Below are 19345 nucleotides of genomic sequence, written 5' to 3' on the forward strand. Positions count from 1 at the left end.
CATGCGGCGTATGGCCCTCTCTACCATCTCTGCTGTAAAGAAGGAGGAGCACGTGGGGCGTGGCCCGTGTGGCTGTGGGATAGGAGGCTGCCCTGGCACCTCATAAAGGCGCTCTGCATAATCATGCCATATCTGTGGATCCTCAATAGCTGTAGTCGGACGTGGCTCGCGCAGGGTGCGCCAAGCCGTCGCGCTATCTATGCTCATGAATAGGCGGTATAGCTCAAGCTCCTGTGCCTCTTCGAATGCTCGCCGCTTTTGGCGTGTCAGCGTCTTCATATGTCGTCTGGCCTCTCTCTCTGTGATCTCTCCTAAGGCTCGCCGTGCACGGAGGCGTCGGTATAACTCTCTGCACTCATCATCATACCAGCGGTTCTGAGGCATAGTCCCGGGGGGGGGAGTGCGTCCTGTGTGAGTGGTGTGTGGAAAAGAGCTAATAGCTGAAGTGTGGAGAACGGAAGAGATATGTGATGTGAGAACTGAGAGTGGTGTGGATGGGTGGAGGAGGCATAGGCCATGCTCGACCTCGGCCGAGTAAAGAGAGGCTAGCTCATGTGTGAAATGGATGGTGGTGTGTGGAATGTGTGCTGTGGAGCTGTGTGGGATGGTATCTCCGGTGATGGAGAAAGAGAGGTATGTGTGGTCGGCTCTGATGGGTATGGGTGGAATGGTGAAGGATGTGATAAGGTGTGTAGCCTCCCTGGGTCCCAGAATATAGTCGACTGTACTCCCCCCTCCCTCTGTAACTCCATGTGGCATACAAGTCAGGCCCCCTGAGGTGGGCCACTGGGCCATCCCGTTATAAATAACGAGACGGTGCTGGGAGCCAAGTCGAAGTAGGTGTCGTCCGTAGGCTGTGACTGGAGCTCTGTCTGCTGTATCTCTCATAGTAGCCTCCTCATCTAGAGTGTGTAGTGCCTCTGGGTCCTCGTGGTCATATGCCTCACACTGCTCACTGCGCGTACGAGCATTGAAGTCTCCCATAAGGAAGACTTCACCCAGTGTAGAGTACTCCATAATCTCCTCCGTGAGGCATGCGTACGGTGACTCCTGCTCAGTAGGGGCGAATCTGGAGCCTGTGGGAGCAAAGTAGCAAAGGGCAATGTAGACGATCCTGTCTCGTGAGAGCTCGAGGCGAATCCACATGTATCGGGCCTGTGGGTCCCGGGAAACAATCTGTAGTCTGCTGTGAAGCCCCTGTCTAAAGAGTATGGCCACTCCTCCTGAACCGCGAGTGGTGTGCTGGCGCATACATCCCCGATGTAGAGACTCCCATTGGAATCCATGTATCCGTGGTAACCCTCTCTCTGGGCTCTCGTGTGTCTCTGTAAGTAGAATCATGTCTCGACCTCTCATCACCTCCTCAAGTCTCTCTGGGTGTGTCCATAGGTCTCCATTGCAATTCCAAACCGTGACATGAATCTCCTCGTGTGTCCCACAGGCCGTGAGTCCCTATGCGATGGCCTTGCCATCAATGATAACCCTACCATCTCGATATACTGCCTTCTTCCCTTCTTTGCGGGCTTGGTGGACTCTAGGCATGCACGCGCGGCGGTGATCTTGTTGCATCTTTGTGAGGTCATCATCAAGATAAATCGGGGGGCCTTCTAGCCCTCTCAAGATGACCCTCTTTCGGAGGAAAGAAGTTCGAGACTCCTCGGAGGCGAATTGGAGGATGAGAGCTCTCTTCTTTGGATCTTTGCCGGCTCTCCAAACTTTGGAGAAAGGGATCTCTTCTTCCTTGTATCCCACTTTCTTGCATAAGGCTTTCCCATCGCTCTCGGGTGTAGACCCTTCTTCTTCTTTGATGCCGGTCACTCGCACATTGAGACGGCGAGCTTGTCGCATCTTCTCCTCTTCGATGGTTGTGTGTACGATGAGTACCTCATCTTTTTGGGCTTCCTCTCTTGCTACCTTCTTGATGTTCTTTTTGACCACTTCGACCCATCCTTCTTTGGTGGCCTCTAATTTGTCCTCAATGCTTGCGGTGAGGGCTTTGGTGATCTCCTCCTTGAGGGCTTCCTTAGCCTCCCCTTTAATCTCTCCTTCCTCGGGGGTGAGGGATGTGAGGGAAGCATGAAGGAGATCGATTTGTGCCTTCATCTCTACTTGCTCTTTCCTCCATCTCTCCCTCTCCTTCTCGTTCTCCCGTTCCCTTCTCTCCTTCTCCTCTTTGAGATTTTGGATTTCCGCTCTCATGTCCTCCTTCTCTTTGTTCCATAGCTTGATGAAGTTGGCTTTCTCCTCCTTCCATATTTCTCTCTCCATCCGCCATTCCTTCATGTCCTTCTCCAATTGTGCAAGCCTCTTATTCGTGAGCATGAAGGACGTTGTCTTCGTTGTCGGTGTCGGCGTCTTGATGATGGGGGAAGACATGGTTGTCTTCGTAGCTACCCTCTCTTCATATTGTGAAGAAGAGGGGAGAAGGGGAAGAGAACACTCGGCTTGTGTGTATGCAGGGGGCAGCGGGCAGGGGATGGGGATGGGGTGTGTGTGTTCAGTGGATGAGCTGGTTGTCTTGACGTGCAGGGAGCAGCGCACGGGGGGGGGGGGGGGGGGGGGGGGGGGGGGGGGGGGGGGGGGGGGGGGGGGGGGGGGGGGCAGCGCGCAGGGAGAGAGAGGGGAGGCGAGGGCTGGCAGCGCGCAGGGGAGAGGGCTGGCAGCGCGCAGAAGAGAAGAGAGAGAGAGAGAGAGAGAGAGAGAGAGAGAGAGGAGAGAGAGAGAGAGAGAGAGAGAAAGAAATGAAATGAAATGTTATATTAACATCTTCAAAAGGCCAAAGTGACCTATGAGACCAGAAAGCTACAATGCGGTGTATCTGATACAAAGTCAGATTAACAAAATAAAATCTGATACAAAGTCAGAGAGAGAGAGAGAGAGAGAGAGAGAGAGAGAGAGAGAGAGAGAGAGAGAGAGAGAGAGAGAGAGAGAGAGAGAGAGAGAGAGGATATGTTTCAGCAAGTGTCTTAAGTATGCGTTCATGTAAGCGTGTGTGTGCGAGATTAGGAGTGACCAGACATGCAAAGACAAAGGGGCATGTTCAACAGGCAAAGCTGGTTTGTCAGTCAATGCCAGAAATTGCAACGAATAAAGAGCTCTCTCATTCAGAGCATGAATTTTTACGTGGTCAAGTCTTCTCTAATGCATAATAATAAAGAAGAATGAAGACCCAATCTCACAGGCTTTTCTTGATGAAGGCTATTTATCAACGAAACTTTTCAAGGTTTGCATCATTCACGTGAAGCAGATACTATCAAAGTATTAAGCTTCACTCCGGGCAATGGATTAAGAAGTGAGAGCTTGCTAATGCTTTGCATAATCACTTCCAAAGTATTTTGCTCGTCCTCTGCAACTCCTTTTCTTATCGCGTTACATGCTCAACAGAAAATGGTATCTTATGTCACACCCATCTTGTCTTCTTGGCTTTGTTGGATTAAGAAAAAAGTACTATGAGCCATTCACAGTTAAAGAAGTAAAATAGCTTGCTTTATTTATCAAGTGTGTACCATGAGCTCCCTTTTATAGATGGAGAGAAGGGGCTAACATCAAATGAAGTGGATAGGTGTGACACCATGCTGCAATCGGGTATTTTGACCCCTCTTTGTAGAGATGCATTTGGACTCTTGGATTGTATAAATGCCGAGTTGGCATCACATAAGGTGATTCAGGCACTCAGTGCATCGTGGTGGATATTCATGTGGTAACTCATCTCAAAGTAATAATCTTATACAAGTCGAAATAAAAAGGGACACTCATAACCCACTCACTGGCTCTAGTAACCTCCCATTGAAGAATGCTCATGGTAGAGACCAAGTTCCCTAGGATATCGCAGAAAGGTGCAATGCAAAAGCAAAAGGTAAATCATACTGTGTTTCTTTACAAAATATCAGAATCTGATACATCAGCTTAGACATCATTGTTGCAGCCTTCATTTGCTTCTTTTTCTACTACATATGCTCCTAGCTTCGTGTTCTTCTTGGTGGTGGTGTTGCTACTGCTGCTCTTTGGTTTGTCTATGAAGAAACACCTTGCAAGTGAGCGTTCTTTTTTCGGTACCAATCTTTGGCTAGCAGGAATCCCAAACCCCAAGCGAATTTTTACGAGCGATCCCAAAAACCAAGCAATAAGGAAAAAATAATACATAGGAAGTCATAATCAAACTTAGGAATAATGAGGGTGAAGTTAGATAAGGTAAGACGAGAGTTACAAGGTTGAAATTCTCATCTTAGAAGATCTCTTACGATTTAGAAGGATAAATGCATTAGCCTCCTAGGCTCGATGACAATGTGCTCTTTTCAGTACGATCATAGCCATATACATGTGAGAGCTTAAACCATGTGTAAGCATTAGTTCTTGCACATCCCTACCCATGTTGTTCACTTGGTTTGAATTTGGGACAACCCATTAGGCACTGAAAACCAAACATCACATTTCATGCTACCTTTTACAAGTGTCATCAGACATTGTTTTGCCCTTGTCGGAGAGGAAACCTTATGGCAGCTTCTTTTTAAGACTACACTATGATTGGCGGTGTGTTTTGCATTGTTCAAAATGCTCCCTTCTTGCTCCTCTCTCTCTCTCTCTCTCTCTCTCTCTCTCTCTCTCTCTCTCTCTCTACTCACCCTTTGTATTCCCTCTCTCAAAATGCTCCCTTCTTGCTCCTCTCTCTCTCTCTCTCTCTCTCTCTCTCTCTCTCTCTCTCTCTCTCTCTCTCTCTCTCTCTCTCTCCTCACCCTTTGTATTCCGAGCTTCCCCCCCCCCCCCTCCCCACTATTTTCTTTTCAATTCTTTGTACTTTTTGTACCCTGACCTGGTATTAGATTCACCACATGTAACCTTTTGGTCTCATAGGTCATTTTCATCTTTTGAAGACGTTAATATTACATTTCTCTCTCTCTCTCTCTCTCTCTCTCTCTCTCTCTCTCTCTCTCTCTCTCTCTCTCTCGTCGGCTAGATCTTTAAGGTCTCTTGGGATAGTTTCCTACGACGTAAAACTCTCTTTTTCTCGGGTGTGTGGGTGTCTGTGTGTGCTAATAAAAATGGTATAACCTTTCTATCACCAAGTGTGGTAGATTGGTTATGCCATTTCCCTCTTGAATAACAGGTCTTGAGTTATACAACTCGTCGGCTAGATCTTTAAGGTCTCTTGGGATAGTTTCCTACGACATTTAAACTCTCTTCTTCTTCTTCTTCTTCTTCTTCTTCTTCTCTCTCTCTATACTCTTCTTCTTCTTCCCCCCCCCCCCCCCCTTCTCTCTCTCTCTCTCTCTCTCTCTCTCTCTCTCTCTCTCTCTCTCTCTCTCTCTCTCTCTCGCGCGCGCGCGCGCACACACAGACACACACAACTCTCTTGGTAGTGTTCCTAACGTTGGATTTTCTCTTGCTCTTATTCTTCTTCTACTTCCCTATCTAGGTCACCATTCTTCCGGTCACTCCTTGCATCTATTCTCTCTTTCCAATGCTCCAACCCTGGGGGGTCCCACATTTCAAAGATACCTATAGCACGTGCGTTCAAGAGGTATTTTTAAAACCCTTCTATACACACACTTCATCATAAATTTAAAATCCCCTCTTCCTTCATAAACCTATAACTTTTTTGTAATTTTCCATTTTTAAACCCCTCTTGTACATGTAATTCTGTAACTCTTTGGTATACAAAAAACCCCTCTAGGTGAACTCACGTGCTACACTTACATATTTAGAGGTGAACCCCTCAGGTTCCAACGAGCACATAGCCATCACACTACCATGAACCCAGCCAAAGCATAGTCCTGCCAAAGGTTTTTGGATCCCTCGTCTCTGTCGTGACGTGAGCCTCGTCCTCTGCCATCTTTGCAACGCCACGGGCCTTGTCCCTCATAGACTCAGCAACACCTTGGACAGTGTGTTGGGCCTCCCCTACTCTCTCTCTCTCTCTCTCTCTCTCTCTCTCTCTCTCTCTCTCTCTCTCTCTCAATCGGATATATCCAATGCGAAATTGCTCAAGAGATTTTACAATAGAATTGTAGGCAATCAATTTCTCTGTCAGATTTGATTTAAATGCAAATCCTTATATTGTCACAAAATTGTGACTAACGAGTCCTTAATCGCTAAGTTGGATATTGAGATGCATAGATCTTGCCTACGGCATGGAGTGCAACAGCTTACCGCGTGTTCGCATTAAGTTTAAAGGAAGAATCCTTTTGCAGGCGTGGTAACTTAGGTTGTTAAAGATAGCTCCGACGACGCAATTATAACGTCTTTACTATAATTGAAATCGATGACAGACGCCTCGAAATTTGTGAGGCAGTCCACCTTCGTAGCATGTACGCAGGCATGATCTACGGCACCTTTGATGCAGAAAAGAGTAAGATACTCTGAACAAGAGAAGCAGTACTTAAAGGTGAGCTCATTTAGTTTCCATTTCAGTTTTTCCTAAACAACAATTGCTTAATATGTGAGCATAGCAAGGGTTTCCTTTGTGTTAGAGCATTGCTAAGTAAGATATTAAGTAAGAGTAAATCATTAGCTTTACACCTCCTTCTCTGAGTGAGTGGTTATGTAGAATATACCAGCACTGAACTTGGAAGTTTCAAACCACTCTACCATGGCGTTGAACAAAGCGACAGGACCATCTCAGGTACTAGAACAATTTGTTTATGTTTAACTTCTTCTCCAAGGTACAGAGTAATGAATAAACTCAAGAAATGGACATGCATGGTCATGCATGGTAACTATTAGTACAAGGGTAGCATGTTAGATGCATGGTTTAGCTAGAATGAATGTAGTTATCAAGGAAATCTGGCGAGATTAACCTGTCTCACAAGAACTAATAGACTCATCCTTGTTAGATTTTTTCAGCTTTTACAACATTCTTGTAAGGTGCCGCGGAATGAATGTTTGCGCTTTGCTCAAGATGAGTGCTCCGAACTGTGCTCAAGGTTCCCTTTGTTCTTATGGAAGGGAGAGCCCTCCGTTCTTAATGAGAGAATGCTATGATCACAAACAAAGTGAATGGACACTGTGTGTGCAAGTGTATGAGACTGAGAGATAGAGAGAGAAGAGAGATACGACACCACAGACTTGTAAAACCCTCCTCCGAAGGCCCCACTCTTGTCGGCGAGAGTGGTCTACTATTGATTGCACAATCTAGTACAAATGGAATGCATGAGACTGATGCAAGTCTAAGCTATGTCGACGATGACGACGAGATGACGAAGTTGACCTAAGGGCTGAAATCTGCAATCTTTCTACTGCTGTCCAAAAACGCTATGGGCTGAAATTTGCGACTAGTCCAAAAACGCTGATTTGGGGGCTGTTTTCGGTGGGTCTTTGACGCTAAAAATCTGCAAGTTTAGGGCTGAAAACTGAAGTTCTTAAGGCTGAAAACTGAGGTGTCTTTAGGCTGAAAACCGATGGTCTATCCGAGCTGAATCTGCTATGCTGGATCTGCAAGGCTGAAAATGGGAGAACGCTGGACTGTTCTGTTCCAAAAACGCTAGGGAATGCAAAAACGCTAGCTGCAGGGGTTCCTTGGTGATGGTACCCTGATGCAAAAACGCCAGGCTGTGGAAGGTGATGGCAATGTTGCAGATGCTGAAAACGCTAGTAAATGCTGAAGAAAACGCTAGGGGAAGGTCCTTGCTTGGAGGGGAGACCACCAAGTTCTTGTTGAGAAGTTGCCTGCTGAGCGTAGCTCCTGTTGCCTCTTCTGCCAAATAGTGCTAGCTCTAGTTTGCTTATATACAAACTTACTCAATTTGCCCTACGTACTTTCCAACAAAAGTCACTAAAAAATAATAAGTAAAAAATGTCAAAATAGGAAAAATAGGCTAAATGCACTAGAAAATTCCCCTGACTGATTCTGATGGATTCTGATGGGAATGCTTATGATCATGCTGTGTGCAACCAGAGGATATGCATCTACACTAAGTGACTGGGCATGCACGGTCTGCGAACACTCACAAAAGTGCCAGAACACTTCTAAATCTAGACTAACTGGACTGACTGAACCCTTGTCGTGATGTAGCTTGTCCACGGACACATAGGGTTGGATGTGTCACGTGACATTTCTTCTCTTTTAGTATAAGTTAGGGTGACATGGATGACAACAAGAGTCACCCGAGCTACCTATATGTTGTTTGGAAACTAATCCATTGATTGTTTCTTCACTGTGGATGCAGTTAAGGGTGCTCTCTCTCTGGCTGTGCTAAAGGAAGGATGTGCTGTCACTTTTCCCTTTTCTCTAGCAGGACCCCAGAGAAACTGAGATATGGCTTGCACATTTGACAGATGTATCTTTTAAAGTGAATGGTTAAATAGATATGTCTACTTGAAATAGTTGTTACGGTCTATGGTTCTTGAATTTCTTATAAGAACTCATATGCTACTTTAGACTATGTATATAAATAATTTTTCAGGGTATGGATGAATGGCGCGATGGCGTAGCTTTGATTTTCTTTAAGATTTCCCTGCGCGCCATTCGGAAAATCCGCAATAGTGCAACTATACTTCTCTCTCTCTCTCTCTCTCTCTCTATATATATATATATATATATATATATATATATATATATATATCATCACAATGAAGACTTTCATAACCTCTACCCTCTCCATTTCTCTCTTCCTCTATCTCTCTCTCTCTCCTTAATAAATTATATAAACTTTTAGGATGTGGTTGTATGGCATGCTGGTGTATTTCTGAGTTTCTCTAAGACTTCCCCGCGTGCCATTAGGACAATTGACAATGATGCAACTATACTTCTCTCTCTCTCTCTCTCTCTCTCTCTCTCTCTCTCTCTCTCTCTCTCTCTCTCCATCCATTGTTGCTGCTCTGTAGAGCAGGCTCACCTGTTGCTGCTGCCCCACACCAGTAAAACGTGCTCTCTCTGTCTCTCTGTCACGGGTCAGCAATGGCGAGCAGCAGCCAACAAGCAATGCGCAGGTGAGTAGACCAGCAGCACAACAGAGCAGATTGCGGGGGAAGGCAGGGCTGATAGCGCGCAGGCTGGGAGGTTGACACACTTACTGATGGCGAGAACACAATGTGGAGCGGGCATGAGTGGCACGAAGCAGCTTTGCACTCACACTTAGCCGTTTGTGATTACGTTTCTCACGTTCATGAAGTCAGTGCCTTGCAAGGGCTTATTGGAGCCGCGAGCTGACCCTGTTGGGGGCCGTGTGCATTTTTTTGCCATCTCGGGCGCAGAGCTTGGAGCAGCTCCAGCTGGGGCTGGCTCCTTTACCTTCGGCAACGATATATGCTGTTCACCCTGCGGGGTTGGTTGCCTAGCCGAGAGCATCCTTATAAAGGGGGCTGCCCATTTTCTCTGTCTGGAAGGTTAGACAGGCTCAGTACAAGACAGTGCTATTTGTTTCAGTGGCTAATGCCCGCAAAGGGGCTGATTTGATATATACACCCTCATTGGGTTGTGGATATTCTATTGCGGCCAGGTCTCAGCTAAGTCAGAGCTTCTCGCATTTTTGAAGGTTCACGGGTCGCCTTGGGATCCTGTGCCTTGCAAGCGCACTTGATGTATGGCCTGTAAATGTTCCAAATTGCTCCAGAGTAGAAATCATTGTTTTGTTTGTCAAAGGTCATGGTACCTTTTGTACGAGCATAAATGCCCTCCATTACTGCACATATAGCATAAATATGCTATATGTGCGTTGACAATCTCTCGGGCCTGTCCACCCAGCCAAGAGAAAATGAAAGGGAGGTAATATTCCTCTGCTTGAGTCGGAAAGAGGTCAGAGAGGTGATTCAAGATGTACCACACTGAGTGGTCAAACCAGAGAATGTTGCTTTCACAGTTTGCCCTGGGATCCCGTTCCTTGCAAGCGCACTTGATGTATGGCCTGTAAATGTTTCAAATTACTTCAAAGTAGAAATAACTGTTCTATTTGTCCACTCAGTGCGGTACATCTTGAACCACCTGTTTGACCTCTTTCCGACTCAAGCAGAGGGATATTACCTCCTCTTGATCTGCTCTTGGCAGGGTGGACAAGCCCGGGAGATTGTCAAGGCACATATAGCATACACTTCAGGACTTGTATGTATAACGCTTTGAATGAGTTAAAAAATGATGAGCCTGGGCTCTTTCTCTCAAATCTCAGCAGAGCTAAAGGGATAAAACATATACTTTCACTTCTTAAGCCTTCCTTAGACCTTGAAGACTCCCCTTCTCTGAAGAGACCACTACTATCTACAAGTGTAGGATCTCAGTCTGTCACTTCCTTTTTGACTCCCTCTCCTCTTACTGACTTCTCAGAGGGGAAAGGGAAATCTAGAAGCTTTGTAAGAGGGAGAGGAAAAAGCCTCCCAGTTCGCCAAATGTTTCTGATCCTTTGTAATTTTCACATGAGCACTACACCTACTCGAAAGCGATTTTTGCTAGAAGTAGACAAGAATGTAGCAAGGCTTGTTCATGCCTTTTTGTTAACAAAATTTTGGATTTCTTCCCTCCCAAATCAATCTTCAAACATGTTTTTAAATCTATCTTTGGAAGTAACAGTATGTTACATACATCAGGATTGGATGGAAGAATGATCCATCACTAAAGAACTTTGTCTACTCTATGGGATTCCTCACTTGTGAGCTTACCCCTAAATGTAAGTGCTTTGAATTCAAGCAATTTTGTAAAGACTTTGATCATTTTGGATGGCATGTATGCACTAACGATTTGAATATTGTCTCTAATAAGGAGATGAAAAAATTGCTCGGTTGTGGGTTGAACCATATCGCAGCCAACCACTGAATCAACACTTGGTTTTTGCCTCACTACTTGATTGCTTGGTTGACATAGCCAATGTCCTAAAGGTGGCAATTCCAAGGTCGCGATGGGACCAAACCACATTGCATCTTAATGACATGAAGCAGTAAAAGTGGCTTGAAGACGAAAATGCCAAGTAGTGGTGCTCACTGCATCTGCTAAGTGGCAAGCCACGACCTTGGAAATTTAATGCAAAAGCAGGCAAAGGTATCTGTGCCTATGTCTATTGGCTGCAGCAGAAGCAGCTTCGATAGAGTAGCTAGGCCATGTTGCAACAGCAGGCAAGCACACGTGGTAGCAACAAGGCAAAGCCGGAGGATGACAATGTGTGGCAACTTCAAGTTCCCAGTGACAATGCACAGCAAGGCGGGGCGTCAACACGTAGCTCAGGCAGAGGGTGTAGGTTATGTGATGCGGCCTTCTGCACAGGGAAACAGCAGGGCACACTACGCGATAGGGTTGGCAAACTACACGTTAGGGCTAGCAAGCTTCCTAATAGGTTTTGCAGTCTACGGGTTAGGGCTAGCAGGCTTCAAGTTAGAGTTTTCAGACTGCACATCAAGGTTTGCTGGCCAAAATAGGATTCGTGTGATACAAATCTCTTCATCCTCTCTCTCTCTCTCTCTCTCTCTCTCTCTCTCTCTCTCTCTCTCAACCTCTCTAAACCTTCCATGATGGAGGATCACAATCAAAGAACAAGTGCGGATCATCAAGGAGGAGAAGAAGAAGTCATCTTGGGTCGAGATCATCACCAGGACACAAAGAAAGTGGAGGCAGCTGAAAAGTGGATCGAAAGGGAAAGGTAAAGAGGCTTCTTCTACACCTACCATCATTAACATGACCCTCAAAGAAGACCAAAGAAGGCAGCTACATGTCTTACATGTGAGAGTCGCCCGCCTCAAGGATGTCAACAATGTTGAAAAAGAGGTCACAAGCCTCATGTCCATGATGGGGATGAAGAAGCCTCTACACACAAAGGCATGGAGGGTGGGCAAGAGGAGTGAAGGCCCGGGAGAGTCCTCAAGAAGACGGGTATTTTTCTGGGTGATGATCTCACCCTCTCGCAACTCGCTCAGATGAGAGAGGTGATGCCAGAGATTAGTGCAGCAAGGGAGAAGGGAAAGATGGTCTTCTACGGAGATGGTGTCACAAAGACAGAAGAGTAAACTAACTAAAGGTATTTTTCTCGGTGATGATCTCACCCTCTCGCAACTCGCTCAGCTGAGAGAGGTGATGCCAGAGATTAGTGCAGCAAGGGATAAAGGAAAGATGGTCTTCTACGGACATGGTGTCACAAAGACAGAAGCGTAAACTAACTTTTAAATAAAATTCATATACTCAAGATAACTGAGAAGTGAGAGAAAAGTTTGACACATCATTGGGGACCAGAAGATGATGCTTTGACCATCTGTTTTAGACCTTCTCAAGTGCTATGTTTCGGAAAGACAATCCGAATGGGAATAGTACTTACCATTAGTTGAGTTTGCGTATAATAATATGTTTGGTGATTGTAGAGCAATGCTCTACATGACGGTGTGATACCTATGGGACCACACTGAAGATAGCAGCTTGGAACTATAAAAAAGCTTATAGGCTCGATGTGGTCGCCTTTGAGAATAGCTTTCGGGATGGGAACATTATATTCTTCTCAGAGACTCATCAAACCCCTAGATATAATGTCACAAAGTGATGATGTGGCATACTCAACTAGAAGAGAAATGGCAGAGTGCACAAGAGGAACTAGACCCAAAAGATGGGTTGGGGGGCCTATCAACTTAAAGAACTAATGAAGCACCGGCCGAGGCGCCTAAAACCCTAGATATCCCAAAGCTTGACCCCTAAAGCCGATTTCCCTAAAACGTGCTCATATATTGACGTGGCAACTTGTACGGATGCCGACATGGTAAAGTTGTATGGAATTTCCATGAATCGTGTTGGTTGTTATTTTGGCAGTTTCCAGCGCTAGCTTTTGGGAGCAGAAGCTTTTTAGGTGTGCTTTTGAGTAAAGTGCTTTTGGGCTTTGCTTTTAGGCATCCCTTGTACTGTTTATAAGCGCCCAAAGAGCCTCACTCTGTAGAGCATCTGGATGCAGAGTCTTAGAGCAGAAGACCCTCAAGAGTTGTCCTGTTGTGACTCGTAATAATAAAGAAATACCGGAAGGGGCGCCAGTCTTTGGAGCCAGTGTGTCTAGGCGCGGAACTCTGCTGTGCTCTCTCTCTCTCTCTCTCTCTCTCTCTCTCTCTCTCTCTCTCTCTCTCTCTCTCTCTCTCGTGTAAAGTTCAATGATTTTGCAATTTCTGTTTGTGTGTTGCAATTCATTTTACACTTGGAGTGTTCAAGCCTATAACAGTGGCATCAAAGCTCAAAAAGATTCTTCTTCTATGGAGGATCCCATCCCTTCCGTAGCACACATGGGTTTTGAAACCGGCCCGTAGGTTGGCTTTCACCCAAAACTTTACTTTAAGCTTTAACACAAAGAGAAACCTTGCAGAAGGAGCCTGTAACGGAATTAACACTTCAAAGCACACACAGCTAGGAAGCTAGAATGCTCCGAGCAGCACCGACAACCTGTAGGCCCCAAAAATTGGCGCCCCTTTCGGTATTTTTTTATTCCTTTAGAGGGTAAAGTTACAAAACTAGAGACCTGGGGATCTTCACATGTATCCAACTAAACTTCGGTAACATAACGGCCCCAAAACTCGCCCTAAACATATCCCCGTGCTGGAACTCACTTCGAAGGACTTAAACCCTCTGTTTACAACCCAAAAATAGCAATTACAGCTCGCTATATTTAATGGTTTTTATCCTGTTTTCAGCCTTAAACAGTCCCAAAACTGTCCTCTAACAGTGGGGCACTCTTCTCAATGCTTCTGGTATAAATATGACTGCAAAACAATCCAAAAAAAGAAACACATAACCAGCGCTAAAAATGCACCTGTAAGGTGAGGTTATCACCCTCACCGGTGCGTGCTTTTGGAGTAGCTACTCCTGTTCCAGCTTAAAGCGGCTCTTGCCTCGGCACAGAAGCATAAGACCACACAATTGTACATAGGTCAAATGAAGAGCCCTCTTGTGGGGCATCACATTACTGCATGTAGGGGAGAGAGAGGGCAGTGTAGAGTGTGGAGGACATCACTTCTTACACTATACTATACATGAGAGGGAAAGCTTGCACACAATAGCTCTTAACCTGTGACAGGTTCTCAATGAAGCATCCCCCAGCATAAATCGAGCACCCCCTCTTCTACGCTTGACATGTAATGCATCTGTGAACAAATAGATACAAAAGGGGAAGAGTTCCATGGCTGCCAAAACTTGCGTATCGCTGAAAACGCAGCAAAACAACCGTGTAAACACGCATCTGATGCCTTCCAATGCTGACAATGAGCTCCTTGGTCCTAGGTAAAGTCATGGGAAGCTCAAAAATGCAAAGAAATGGTTGAAAATCAGAGTTATCAGCCTTCAAAACTGCTCTAAAAGGTCAGATACGAGTTTTGTTCTCCCAGACTTGGCAAATTGGCCAAAAAGTGCCACTTGGCACTCATGCATGCAATTTCCGGGCATGAGGTGCCCTGCTTAAAAATCTCTCAGCATCAGCTGACTTTGCAACAGAGTATTAAAATGTTCCCCTTGTCATTTTGAAGCTACTGATGGGAACAAATTTCGTGGCCCAAAATATCACTTCCCTAAATTTTAGGAAATGCTTCCATTGGACTCTCACTGGTCATATGACCATCTTTCACCACTGGACCACGTCCAAAAATGCAATGTAGCCCAGTTCTCAAGTAATTTCGTCTAGGTGACCCCACCTTGTCACTTTGCCTCTATGGAGTTAATTTCCTAGTATCCACCAACTTATTAAGTGCGGCGAGGGGACCTAGATGACTTTGAGCTGAGCCTAGACACCCTTTTACTACTTGAATTCCAGTGCCGACCAACTCCCCACTGCGGGTGAAACTATTGTTTTACACTAGCCATACAATGTCTGATCATTTGCAACTTCAAAAAGAGGGTCCCAAAAATTAAGCAAAAATCATCGGAAAGAAACCAATAACTTGAGTTAGCAATTGCCACGTCCTCGTGACAGGTTCCCGCACAGAATTTGACAAAGACAATACCCCTCAGCGGGAAGGTGAAGAAAAGTCAAAACCCAACATAGGAATTGAAGAAATCAACAAAGATTTAGGCAAATTTTCGGCGCAGAACTTTGCCAGAGCTACGTACAAACGTCAACCGCAGTTGACAAGTGTGTAAAATCATTGATGAAGTACTCTCAAAACCCAAAATATGTGAAGCATCTGAACCCTTACCCGATGGAGGAGATCGACTCGAGATGGCGAGAGGCCATTGATTCTGTCACAAGCTTGGGCACCCCAGGTCTATTTGGTATGTATATAGATGAGGCTTTATATATATATATATATATATATATATATATATATATATATATATATATATATATATATATATATATATATATATATATATATATATATATATATATATATATATATATATTATATATATATATTATATATATATATATATATATATATATATAGAGAGAGAGAGAGAGAGAGAGAGAGAGAGAGAAGAGAGATATTTATTTATTTATATGTAATTTCTGAATCTTGGCAGTCTTGTCACAAGAGCCAATGAGGGAAAGGATCAGATTGTTGCTCAGCACAGTCAAAGATCTGAAGCTCTACCAAATAAAAACAAATTAGGTTGAGCTGCCGATGGCACTCCAAAAAAAAATCTTGTTCAAGCATGGTAGGACTCAGAAGTGGCACACCCCATGCCTACATGTGGGGGACTATGATCTCCCTAAAAATTAGGTGATCTGCCGATGGCACTCTGAAAGATAAATCTTGTTCAAACACGGTAGGACTCAGAAATGGCACACACCATGCCTACATGTGGGGGCTATGATCTCCCTAAAAACCTTGTCCCTATGCTCACCAAGGAATTTGTAGAAAACCAACCCAAATGGAGAATGGCATGGTTTTGCAAACTCTCAAAAAATAGACACGTTTATTATGACTTACTCAAAAAATACACACGTTTACTATGACTTACTCAAGAGTAGTGAGTAGACCCCACCTATTTCCCTACACCAAGGAACTACCCTACATCTGTCAATCTATATATTTATTTATTTGTTTTCATTTTTTTGTCTCAATCTGTGTGAGTCGGTATATATATAGACACACACATATAAATATTCATGCATACATGGGTAAATATGAATGAGAGAGAGAGAGAGAGAGAGAGAGAGAGAGAGAGAGAGAGAGAGAGAGAGAGAGAGAGGAAGAAGAAGAAAATATTGTATACGTGTAAGTATTTCCCTTTTTTTTCTTCCAGGCCGAGGGGATGGAACGGAGGGGGGGGCAGGGGGGGGGGGGGGGAAGGGTTGTGTGCCAATTTTTATGAGCATGACTGGACAAAAATAATGAACACGGCTTGGGCACAATACCTCCAAAAAGTAGCGCCTGGGAGAGGCAGATGCAATGTCCATCACAGACTGCACCAAAGTTCTAACAGTTACTGGTTTGTTCATATTTGAGTCTCCCTGCCAAAAATCATTCTGCTTGCTTGCGGCTTGTACCTTCATAATATAAGCATGTTGTCAACCATTCTAGTTCATCAACCAAAAAGAACTACAAATAAACACATTAATGATATATTTATAAGACTACAAAGTCAAGAATTATAAAGAAAGAAAGAAAAAATGTAAAGCGTTCAAGGGAGGTATTCACAGCACATGATTAAAATGCATGTGGATTAATGAAGCAGATTTGAACTTAATATACGGTTTCCTTAAATTCATTCCCATGTAAGAGGGGTATTTTGTGCTATCAATTATTTTTCAATGTAATTTGAAGTCTTGCTCCCGTTACATAAACACTCTTTTCCCTGTACATCTGTTCCTTTGTCCATGCGACAATGCATCCTCTCCCATGTCAGAGATACTCGGCAGCCACTATTGTTTCCTCCCATCCTCTCACTGCATATTCTTTCCAATTAGACAACATTGTACTAAAAAAAAGGGGCCTCTTCTTGAACATTTTATTTATCCAAGTTGAATTATACCAGTTTCACTCAATGCAAAACAAAACTGCTTATTATTTTGAAGCTGCTTGAGAAGAAATAGTTACAAATTAAAAGGCCTTGAAAGAACAAGAAAAAAAAAACCTTAGTTTCAGACACCAATGCCATCTCATGCTTGGATGCAAACCAACGTCTGTATGCCAGAAATCAAAGGAGTTTCAGAAATATACCAAAACTATCGAATCAGGATCAAGGCAGCATCTGTTCATGAAAGCATCCACCATAACCTCACTTTGAGATGGCATAACAGCCAAGGCATCACCTGGTTCGTAGGTTAAGCCCTGTCAATTTGAAATGATCTTGCTAATATCAAAATGAAGAGATAAATTGTCACAGAATTTACAGATTTTGACAGTAGCACTTACTGAGCTACCGAGATCAAACTCAATATGGTGGACTTCTCTTTCACTGAAGTTCCTCGTAAGTCGTTTGTTGCATACCTATGAACCCAAAAAAAAGGGGAAAAAGTCTACTTATTTCAATTCAAATACATTGAATAGTTCTAAAATTGTACTCACGACAAACATAGTAGTTATCAAAGAAGCATTGGGCACAGGTAGCTCTAGACAAAGATTACATCATTATCTATCCTGTCATGTGGGTGCACCATTTCCACATTGTTTCTCGTTCCATGATACACAAAACATAGTCATCAGGATGCATTTAACATAGGGTAGAATGCAGACAAAACTTACACCATTATCCATCCTGTGCACCCACCATTTCCACACTGTTTTTGTTCCGCGATACACGAAGATGTGAGCTATTGGAATTTGATGTGCTTCATCTGCCAGCTTGGCCTTCCATAGACATTAATATGGCCACAATAACACAAGTGTCCCAAGAATTCTCCTACATATGGGCAGGATCGCTCAAGAGTAGCACCATAGTGCACAAAGCTATGTATCGGCTCCAAATGCTCTTGTATGCTTGGCATCTTCATACATAATGCTCCTCACTCTCCATCCCTTCTATAGGTATCATACATCTCTTTTGGTCTCTATCAATGTGAGCTGCTTAACTGGCCACAGTATCTTACCTATGAGATGAAACTCTGAGCTGTCCAGTTGCCACTATGGCATTGTGTGACATGTATATGTCTATATATCCTGGCTTTTGGATGAAGCCTTCCTCTAAGATAGTCATGAAGTGATCTCTATAGTACACGGTGGAAGAGGGTATCACAATGTGATTAATGTCTCTCGGTTATATAAGTGCCAAAGATCTTATTTGAGGCCCAATTCCTTTCACCACGAGAGAGCCATTTAAATGGTGAGTAGCTCATATTGAAAGGGTGGGAGTTGTTCTATATCAAGACCATGTATACTCGGTCATTGTGCGTCATATTCACATACAATGATCTACTCTCCCCTGCCTCTACTAGCTCCTAGTGCCTCAAGAGCTCTGTATGAAAGATTGTCCTGTGACAGCTCCCTCAATCTCTGGATAAAACACACTGTTTCAAATAGAGCCTCTGAATCACAATTTCTCTATCTTGAATTGTGTACTTTTTACAGTGAGAGGGTGCATCACATTTCTCCGTGCTAGATTATGTGGATGATACAAGCGATCATCATAACATATGGCCTCATAATCTGCGTCCACTACGATGTAGTAAGTCCAAGTGCCCAAATTGTTGTTGCACACATCATCGCAAGTGTAACTAAATCATCAAAAAACCACTCCTATGCAAGACTCCTGCAAGAGTGCTCGTGATAACCTCACTCTAGCATCAAAACAATGCAGCACAACCTCTAGTGAGCATGTCTCTAGTTACACTAGCCATGGAGAAACGGCCTATGCTGGATAAAAATAACCAAAGGTACACATTTGAATCTACTACCTCAACTCGCCCAACAGTGTGAATATGGCACTACTCCAGACATACCTACCAGCCTGCATGTATAAAAAATGAGAACCTTGGGTTTTCCAAGGTTCACTGTGACTCTCCTCTGTATGCAAAACTCATCCAAGGCCCGGAGGGAAGCTGTAATCCCTCTTGTGACTCGGATACTAAGACAATTGTAATATGCAGCGGAAGTGATTAAGGGTGATACCTCTAGATGAGTGCTCAGTACGCAGACAAGGTTCCTTTTAGTTCATGAGAGAGATGTGCAATAGACTGGAGAGAGAAGAGAATGATACTGAGTGAAGGTTCAGTGAATGATAGAGAGAGAAAGAAGACACCGGATGGGATCCCAAACCCCCCTTTAAGGGCCCTCCTCTCTATTGCTAAAGTGGTATTTGCTTTAGATTGCACAAATGCTGATGCAATGGATCTAGATGCTGAGATGCTAATGGATCTGGCTATGGATGCTTGGATCTGTGAGGTTAAGGGCTGAAACTGTAAAACGCTACGTTGTCTGGCTGGGATCTACAACCGAGGGGCTGATCTGCTAATGTTGACGAGGAAGACAGCTGAAAACACAAAACACTGGTAGTTCTGTCTTGATCTACAAGTTGATGCCGATCCGACAATGC

The 19345-nt window shown here is 44.2% G+C and overlaps 1 protein-coding gene across 1 annotated transcript in view; it reads right to left on the reverse strand.

Moving 5' to 3' along the window:
- The window catches only part of LOC147458042 (Flavodoxin family protein), a 184569-nt gene that overhangs the window by 8890 nt on the left and 156334 nt on the right, over window positions 1-19345 (reverse strand). Inside the window, exons 7-9 of the mRNA XM_086512803.1 lie at window positions 17230-17304; window positions 17035-17145; window positions 16230-16361 (exon numbers count right to left, since the gene is read on the reverse strand). Coding sequence (XP_086368929.1) covers window positions 16230-16361; window positions 17035-17145; window positions 17230-17304 — 318 coding nt within the window. The remainder of the gene's footprint in view (window positions 1-16229; window positions 16362-17034; window positions 17146-17229; window positions 17305-19345) is intronic.

Source organism: Adiantum capillus-veneris, chromosome 5 (assembly GCF_014529385.1).
Source record: "Adiantum capillus-veneris isolate H3 chromosome 5, ASM1452938v2, whole genome shotgun sequence".
NCBI classification, from domain to species: domain Eukaryota; kingdom Viridiplantae; phylum Streptophyta; class Polypodiopsida; order Polypodiales; family Pteridaceae; genus Adiantum; species Adiantum capillus-veneris.